Below are 8047 nucleotides of genomic sequence, written 5' to 3'. Positions count from 1 at the left end.
TGGTGTAATAAGCTTGTAATTCTTTCCCAACACTGACATCCACAATGTGAATCCCTTAACAAAATTGTAAAACTTTTCCTTCCTTTATCATATACTTATTATGTATCAATCTATGCGGTTAAAGGGGGTACGGAGCGGATGGGGAGTTTTATGAGTGACGCAACAAGTGAACGAACCTTTATCAAAACTCAATTTTTTTCATATCTTTATTCTTGCATTAGATTCATTTGATAGTAGAGTTTTCATAGAGTCAGTTCTGTGTTATGGCTTTGTCTAAGGTAAAAGAAAAAACAACAAGTTGTTATAAGAATTTAACTTTAATTTTTGAAATTTAATTTAATATTTTTGCTTCAAATTTATTTTATTTAATTGAAAATATTTTGAAATTTTTGCAAGTTAAAAACAGGAATTTTCAAAAATAAATATTTACAATTTATAAAATCAAAATTTAATTCATTTTAATCTTTGAAACTTGTCAACTTTGAGTTTAAAATTATAAAAAATGATAAATTATTTATTAACCTGACTGTAGATTTTTTAAAAAGTGACAACATTTGAAATTTAAAATTTTTAATTATAATGACAGAAAAAAATTAAATTTTGAAAATTATGTAATAAATTAAATCCTTTAAATGCGGCCAAAAATATCGAATTTTTTGATAAAATGAAAGCTCAAAAATTGATAAACTTGTGCCAAGGACTATTGGGGGCGATTATGACAATTTTCTTATTTTTGAAGTTTATAATTAAAAATTCCAAAAATATTTATTTATCAATAATCCATAGATCAATAATCACAGGTGGTTTAGTTTGATTTAACAATTTATTTTAGTTTTTTGAGTTTTTATTTTTTGATTAAGCATTTAAACAGTTTAAGAACAGATGAACTTGAGGATCTGAAACTCAAAAATTGAACATCTCTTGCCATTTTCCTTTGTCTATTCAGATTACATCGGTTTTACGGCCACTTTCAGTTCGTGCCTTTTCAACCTCACCTCGTCTCTTAAACGAGGAATCTCGTGGACCATGCTTTGCCTTGTCAGATGAACAAAAAGAGCTTCAAGCACTTGCAAGGAAATTTGCTCGTGAAGAAATTCTTCCAGTTGCTGCAAAACTTGATCAAACTGGAGAATATCCATGGGAGATTATCAAGAAGGCTTGGGAAATTGGACTTATGAATCACTCAATTCCTGAGGTACTAGATCATAGTTAAGGCTAATTTCTTAGATAATTAATTTAAATTTTTTTATAGCATTGCGGTGGACATAAGTTAAGTAATCTGACATCATGTATAATGGCTGAAGAAATTGCTTATGCATGTAGTGGTGTCCAGACAGCTATGGAAGCATCTGGTAAGCAGATCTGTTATTCCATTTATCGAAAAACTTCTTAATCTTTTTTTTAGGTCTTGGTCAGACACCTGTCGCCCTTTTTGGTTCAAAGGAACAACAGAAAAAGTATCTTGGACGTCTTGTCGAACAACCATTAGTTGCTGCCTATGCCGTCACTGAACCAGTTGCTGGATCAGATGTTAATGGCATCAAATCTCGTGCAGTTAAGAAAGGTGATGAATACATCCTTAATGGACAAAAGATGTGGATCACAAATGGTGGAGTTGCCAATTGGTATTTCGTTCTTGCAAGAACTTCAGATGATCCAAAAGCACCAGCATCAAAAGCATTTACAGGATTCATTGTTGAACGTGATTGGCCAGGTGTAACTCCAGGACGTAAAGAGATCAACATGGGACAACGTGCAAGTGACACACGTGGAATTACGTTTGAGGATGTCAGAATTCCAAAAGAAAATGTTTTGATTGGTGAAGGAGCTGGATTCAAGATTGCCATGGGTACATTTGATTTGACAAGAGCCCCTGTTGCTGCTGGTGCTACTGGATTGTCACAAAGAGCATATGATGAAGCTCTTAAATATTCAATGGAACGAAAGACATTCGGAGTTCCAATTGCAAATCATCAAGCTGTTCAATTTATGTTGGCTGACATGGCAATCGGTGTTGAGCTTTCAAGATTGGCTTACTGGCGTGCAGCATGGGAAATCGACCAAGGTAGACGCAACTCATATGAAGCATCTATTGCCAAATGCTTCGCAGCTGACCAAGCAAACAAGATTGCAGCTGATGCAGTACAAATCTTTGGTGGAAATGGATTTAATTCTGATTATCCAGTAGAGAAGCTCATGAGAGATGCAAAAATTTATCAAATTTATGAAGGAACATCACAAATTCAAAGAATGATTATTGCAAGAAATGCTTTTGAACGTGCAAAGCAAATGAATTCTTAAACAAATTTTAGAATTATTTTTGAAATAAATAAAAATGTCTATGGAAGATTTAAGAAGAAATCATATAACGTTATTTAACATATTAAATCCTCAGAATATCTCAAAACATTGCAACTAAAACAATAAAACATAAACAAAAACATCCAGTTTCACTTTCAGTTCAATTCATTTTTCAACTCATAAGTATTTATATTGAATATAATTTTCATTACAAAACATTTGAAGTGTTTAATAAAAAGAGAAAAAATTTGATTTTCAGTTTTTTTTTTAATTTGTGCTGAGAGCTAAAGTAATTATTAATATTGGGAGCTCATTTGATTGTGAGACTTTGATCAAGTTGGTTTTAAAATTATGGCGTTGTCTAAGGTAAGATAGACATTTGAAGATTTAAATTTGACTAATTAAGATTTTGAAGCAATTTTAAAATTCATTTTGTTCAGTTTTGGATAAATATGATATTTCGGACATTAATATGATTATTAACTAAATTTGAAGGACAGTCTAGATATTTAGTAAGTGATATAACTTGGCATTAAGACCTAGATCGGGATCGGGATCTAGAATAGGACAGAAACCAAAACTGAGATCGGGAGGTGGAATTAAACCAAGATCGAAACCTTGACCAAGACTGATACAAGACTACAAAAGAATAATTCGGCAATTCCCGAGACAGAGTCAGAAAAATATAGTTCTTGGTACCGAGAGCCATTACTTGACATCAGTTAGATTACACAAAAATAAGTTCTTACTCTACCGATTTTGACAAATTTCCAAAAAAAGTCAATAAAATCGGTGTCCGAGTTTTTGGCGATTGAATTTTCGGTATCTAGGCTATTTAGTAATCACCAAAAATCGGATCTTATCTAATTAATTTAGTGTAAAATATTATCTTTATTTTATATGATTTTGCTAGGACTTCGATTTTATTTCTTATCTTGATATATAGTATACACGAGCCTTAGTTTTAGACTTAGATCTGAGACTCTATATAATAAAACTTAATCATTTTTAATATAAAGTTTGTGATTAATGAAACTGACAAATAATTCTGCAGAATTCTGCAAATTTTTTTCAAATTTTCATGTGAATTTTGAAAAATTCAGCTAAATTTTTGGTGTCTTTTAAACAACACATCTGTAATAGGAAGTCTTAGAAGGTACAGAGAGTAGAAATAGCTGAAAATTAAGACCCAGGCCAGAATATCTCTATTACTAGGTCATATAAGATAAATTCTTGACTCAAATGAGATTTAAGTTGACATTGGTTCTGTTTTTTGGAATAGGCAAGCTCCAGGCTAGTTACAGAGCTTCTTCTATTTATTCTTCTACTCTCGAATACGATCTAGTGATAACAATCTGGTTTATTTATAGCTACATACTATAATAGCAAAAGATTTAGATAAGAAAAAAATTTAAATTCTTGCCAAAAAGCTGTAATTTTTTAATAATTATTATTATGTAACTCAGTGTTATCTACAATCAATTCCTTTATACGTCCCTACAACCAACTTAAAAAGGTTTTCCAGTGCAAAAACAAATTTAGTCTGACATGCTTTTTATTTTTTTATTTATTTTTAACAGATTTCTTCACTCATTCGACCTTTTTCCATTCGTGCATTTTCAACATCATCTCGCTTACTGAGTGGTGAATCTCGTGGACCATGGTTCGGTTTATCTGATGAACAAAAAGAATTGCAATCATTAGCGAGGAAATTTGCACGCGAAGAAATTGCACCAGTTGCTGCAAAATATGATCAATCTGGTGAATATCCATGGGATTTGTTGAAAAAGGCATGGGAGCTTGGATTGATTAATCATGGAATTCCTGAGGTGAGAAATCAGAAGAATTCGCTTAAATTTTCTGAATCTCAAATTAAAAATGCATCCCTTAATTACAGCACTGTGGTGGTCATAACTTAGGTGTATTCAACAGTTGCTTGATTGTTGAAGAGCTTGCATGGGGTTGTACTGGAATTGAATTAGCACTTGAAGGAACAGGTAATGTCTCTTAACGCCAGCCCTTAAGCCACCAAACTTAAAATTTTATCTAAAATCTTTGAAAATACAGGCTTAGGACAAACGCCAGTCATTCTTTTTGGATCACCTGAACAGCAGAAAAAATATCTCGGACGTCTTGTCGAAGAACCACTTTTAGCAGCTTATTGTGTCACAGAGCCAGCAGCTGGATCAGATGTTGGTGGACTTAAGTGTCGTGCTGTTAAAAAAGGTGATGAATATATCCTCAATGGACAGAAAATGTGGATTACAAATGCCGGAGTTGCCAATTGGTATTTCGTTCTTGCAAGAACTTCAGATGATCCAAAAGCACCAGCATCAAAAGCATTTACAGGATTCATTGTTGAACGTGATTGGCCAGGTGTGACACCAGGACGTAAAGAGATTAATATGGGACAACGTGCAAGTGACACACGTGGAGTTACATTCGAGGATGTCAGAATTCCAAAAGAAAATGTTTTGATTGGTGAAGGTTCTGGATTTAAAATTTCAATGGGCACTTTCGATCTCACACGTCCACCAACTGCTGCAGGTGCTACTGGATTGGCACAAAGAGCATATGATGAAGCTCTCAAATATTCAATGGAACGAAAGACATTCGGAGTTCCAATTGCAAATCATCAAGCTGTTCAATTCATGTTGGCTGACATGGCAATCGGTGTTGAGCTTTCAAGATTAGCTTACTGGCGTGCAGCATGGGAAATCGACCAAGGTAGACGCAACTCATATGAAGCATCTATTGCAAAATGCTTTGCCGCTGAGCAAGCAAACAAGATCGCAGCTGATGCAGTACAAATCTTTGGTGGAAATGGATTCAATTCCGAATATCCAGTAGAGAAGCTCATGAGAGATGCAAAGATCTTCCAGATTTATGAAGGAACATCACAAATTCAAAGAATGATTATTGCAAGAAATGCTTTTGAAAGAGCAAGGCAAATGATTTCATAATGGACTTTATTTGTAATCTTCAGAAAGGCTTTTTTTAGCTTTGAGACTTTAAAATCAATGTGACTTAATACTTAATGAATATATTTGTGATAAAAATAAATAAATGACAAAATTTGCTAAATTGATAAAACTTAAGCAATTCTTTGAATTCTAAATTGGATCTGTAAGCATACGAGGATAGCATAAGGTGTGAAAATATACAGGAATCATGCACCAGGTCTAAAGTTTCCCAAATTCTCAGTTTGGATGTCCTACAATGAGGAGACCGAGACGTAAACTACAAGGGAATTATTCGAGTTTATCATCTAAGTCTTGGAAACTCTTACTTATGTCTAAGCTACACCAGTCTGATGCCCGATTTTTCGCTACATCAGTGCAAATAAACGGATTAGTATGAAATTCAAACAACTCAGTAAGATTTAGACTTTTGCTAGTATTCGTGTCATGTATGGAATGATCATGTGCGTAAGCTACACTTTGTCATTCATTAATTCCTTTAATCGTCAGTATTTAGCAAAAGGAAGAAAAGGTACAAAGGTATAATTTCATAATCTTATCATTAACTACCTATACATTTTAAAAATAAACCAAGTTTCACATTCAATCTTTTGTATTTAATCCTCTCATTTTGCTCTCTCATTCTCAGTCAATGCTTCGAGCTGTTGAGGGGTTTTTAACAACTAGCAAAAAAAAAACATCAATTTCACTCTCATTCGTAGCTTAATCGTCACCAACATCACATTAAAATTCATAAATTCTCTTCATATTTTGATTATATTTTGGTGTAATTTTGATAAAATAGTACTGATTACAAGTCATGGCATTGTCTAAGGTAAGTGAAGGAAATCATTTTGGATTTATTGATAAAAAATTCCGGTTTTGAAAAAAAAAAACACAAAACAATTAAAAAAAATCCAAAATCATATTTTGGGTTTAAAATTTTTTATCAAAATAATGAACCAATTAAGATAAAAAGCACGCTAAGCTCATTTGATAGCCAAAAAGTAGAACTTAATCCAAAGTACTAAGTTTTGTTTTGAATTGACGTTTTATATGAGATAAGATTCCGTGTACACAGTCGATCGCGGCTCAAAGTCCAATTTTCATGTTCACTTTTTCCTATTTTATTTTTCTAAGTCATTCGTGTGTTTGCCGATTATGTGAACTTATTTATGAGTTAAAAATTGAATATTTTGTAAAAATATGTAAGATGTAAACAAGATTGGATGTTAATTTGTATATCAAACCTGTTTCTGAGATTATTCTAGAAAAAAACACAAAAATTATCCTGAAATTTAAAATTATGACCAAGAGTCATTAAAAATGCATCAAAATATCAGGCAAAATTACTAAAAATTTAAATTTAGAAACTTTACAACAATTTTCTGGACCAAAACATTATGAATAACAAACAAAATCAACTTTCCATTTCAGATTTCATCATTCATTCGACCAATTTCGGTTCGTGCCTTTTCAACATCATCTCGTCTCTTAAATGAAGAGTCGCGTGGACCATGGTTTGCTCTATCTGATGAGCAAAAAGAGCTACAAGCATTAGCAAGGAAATTTGCTCGTGAAGAAATCGCACCAGCAGCTCCAAAGTATGATAAAACTGGTGAATATCCATGGGATTTGGTGAAGAAGGCATGGGAACTTGGATTGATTAATCATGGAATTCCAGAGGTAAGGAACTAGATTTCTTTTATTAGAACTAGCTGGACCACTGTCTAATACTAGTCTATACAGTAAATATTATTATTGTCACCAAATTCTAATTTTTTAGCGCATTTTTGAAATTTTTTTCAAAAAGGTAGCTTAATAAGACACTTTGTTCGTTTGCTCGTTTGTTCGGCTGGAACGCGAGATCTCGAAAACTAGACATCGTAGAGAGCTCTGGTTTGTTTTAATAGCTTCGTTCTATCAAGTTATTGGGTTATCGGTCATTTAGAAGTTTCAAATCAACGCATAAATACTATAATTAACAGTTTTTCATTTTCATATACAACAACAACATAAACAACAACACGTTTTTTCATTGTTTTACAGTGTTTTTCAATGTTTGTCGATATTTTTACAGTGTTTACTGAAAAATGTTTTAATTTTTTTTGACCGTTATGAGGTTTGAATTATGAAAATCCGTTAAATGATGAAGGTCTTAAATTTGTGGAAGTTTTATACGGATCTTGTTTTAAGATCTGGAAGTTACCTGTATCTTGGTTTTTAGGTCTGGAAGTGACCTGGATCTTACTGGATCTTGGTTTTTAGGTCTGGAAGTGACCTGGAACTTACTGAATCTTGGTTTTTAGGTCTGGAAGTGACCTCGATCTTACTGGATCTTGGTTTTTAGGTCTGGAAGTGACCTGGAACTTACTGAATCTTGGTTTTAGGTCCGGAAGTGACCAGGATCTTACTGGATCTTGGTTTTTAGGTCAGGAAGTGACTTATTAATCAATTACTGATCGCTGGGACAAAAATGCGCTGAAGTCACTCGATAAGAACGAGTACTTTTGTAATTTTTTTCATATTTTAGCACTGCGGAGGTCACAAATTGGATGTCTTCACAAGTTGCTTGATGGCTGAGGAGCTCGCATGGGGTTGCACTGGAATCCAAACAGCACTTGAAGCTACAGGTTAGTTGATTAAGATTTATTCTTCATATCTCGATTAGCAGTTTTTAGTCCCAAGCGGGAATCGAACCTAACATCTGCGCTCATACAAGGGACATTTTCAGGGGAGAAGATGTTTGGTGGACCTTCCCTGGTGTCACATTGCTTTTCTATTAC

At 33.3% G+C, this 8047-nt stretch overlaps 3 protein-coding genes across 3 annotated transcripts; all 3 read left to right on the top strand.

Moving 5' to 3' along the window:
* Positions 1 to 210: 210 nt before the first annotated feature.
* On the top strand, positions 211 to 2361 carry LOC139091518 (medium-chain specific acyl-CoA dehydrogenase, mitochondrial-like). The gene is made up of 4 exons (XM_070641651.1): positions 211 to 278; positions 947 to 1195; positions 1253 to 1352; positions 1406 to 2361. Exons 1-4 carry the CDS (start codon positions 264 to 266, stop codon positions 2299 to 2301), a joined length of 1260 nt encoding a protein of 419 aa, XP_070497752.1. The 5' UTR covers positions 211 to 263; the 3' UTR covers positions 2302 to 2361.
* Positions 2362 to 2541: 180 nt separating this feature from the next.
* LOC139091517 (medium-chain specific acyl-CoA dehydrogenase, mitochondrial-like) lies at positions 2542 to 5399 on the top strand. Its single transcript, XM_070641650.1, has 4 exons — positions 2542 to 2667; positions 3882 to 4130; positions 4199 to 4298; positions 4369 to 5399. The coding sequence occupies exons 1-4, from the start codon at positions 2653 to 2655 to the stop codon at positions 5262 to 5264; spliced, it is 1260 nt and encodes a 419-aa protein (XP_070497751.1). The 5' UTR covers positions 2542 to 2652; the 3' UTR covers positions 5265 to 5399.
* A 544-nt stretch (positions 5400 to 5943) lies between these two features.
* Positions 5944 to 7946, top strand: LOC139091521 (medium-chain specific acyl-CoA dehydrogenase, mitochondrial-like). Its single transcript, XM_070641653.1, has 3 exons — positions 5944 to 6096; positions 6699 to 6947; positions 7795 to 7946. The coding sequence occupies exons 1-3, from the start codon at positions 6082 to 6084 to the stop codon at positions 7897 to 7899; spliced, it is 369 nt and encodes a 122-aa protein (XP_070497754.1). The 5' UTR covers positions 5944 to 6081; the 3' UTR covers positions 7900 to 7946.
* The last annotated feature ends 101 nt before the right edge of the window (positions 7947 to 8047 follow it).

Source organism: Chironomus tepperi, unplaced genomic scaffold (assembly GCF_022539635.2).
Source record: "Chironomus tepperi strain 1889 unplaced genomic scaffold, CSIRO-AGI_Ctep_v1 contig_245, whole genome shotgun sequence".
Lineage (NCBI taxonomy): Eukaryota > Metazoa > Arthropoda > Insecta > Diptera > Chironomidae > Chironomus > Chironomus tepperi.
This window is presented reverse-complemented; position numbering and strand designations above follow the sequence as displayed.

What these genes read in the sequence shown, in the direction of transcription:
- LOC139091518 (XM_070641651.1), top strand. An exon ending in TGAATCACTCAATTCCTGAG is followed by an intron (nt 1,196 to 1,252) that starts GTACTAGATCAT and finishes ATTTTTTTATAG; the next exon opens with CATTGCGGTGGACATAAGTT. An exon ending in GACAGCTATGGAAGCATCTG is followed by an intron (nt 1,353 to 1,405) that starts GTAAGCAGATCT and finishes TCTTTTTTTTAG; the next exon opens with GTCTTGGTCAGACACCTGTC.
- LOC139091517 (XM_070641650.1), top strand. An exon ending in TTAATCATGGAATTCCTGAG is followed by an intron (nt 4,131 to 4,198) that starts GTGAGAAATCAG and finishes CCTTAATTACAG; the next exon opens with CACTGTGGTGGTCATAACTT. An exon ending in ATTAGCACTTGAAGGAACAG is followed by an intron (nt 4,299 to 4,368) that starts GTAATGTCTCTT and finishes TTGAAAATACAG; the next exon opens with GCTTAGGACAAACGCCAGTC.
- LOC139091521 (XM_070641653.1), top strand. An exon ending in TTAATCATGGAATTCCAGAG is followed by an intron (nt 6,948 to 7,794) that starts GTAAGGAACTAG and finishes TTCATATTTTAG; the next exon opens with CACTGCGGAGGTCACAAATT.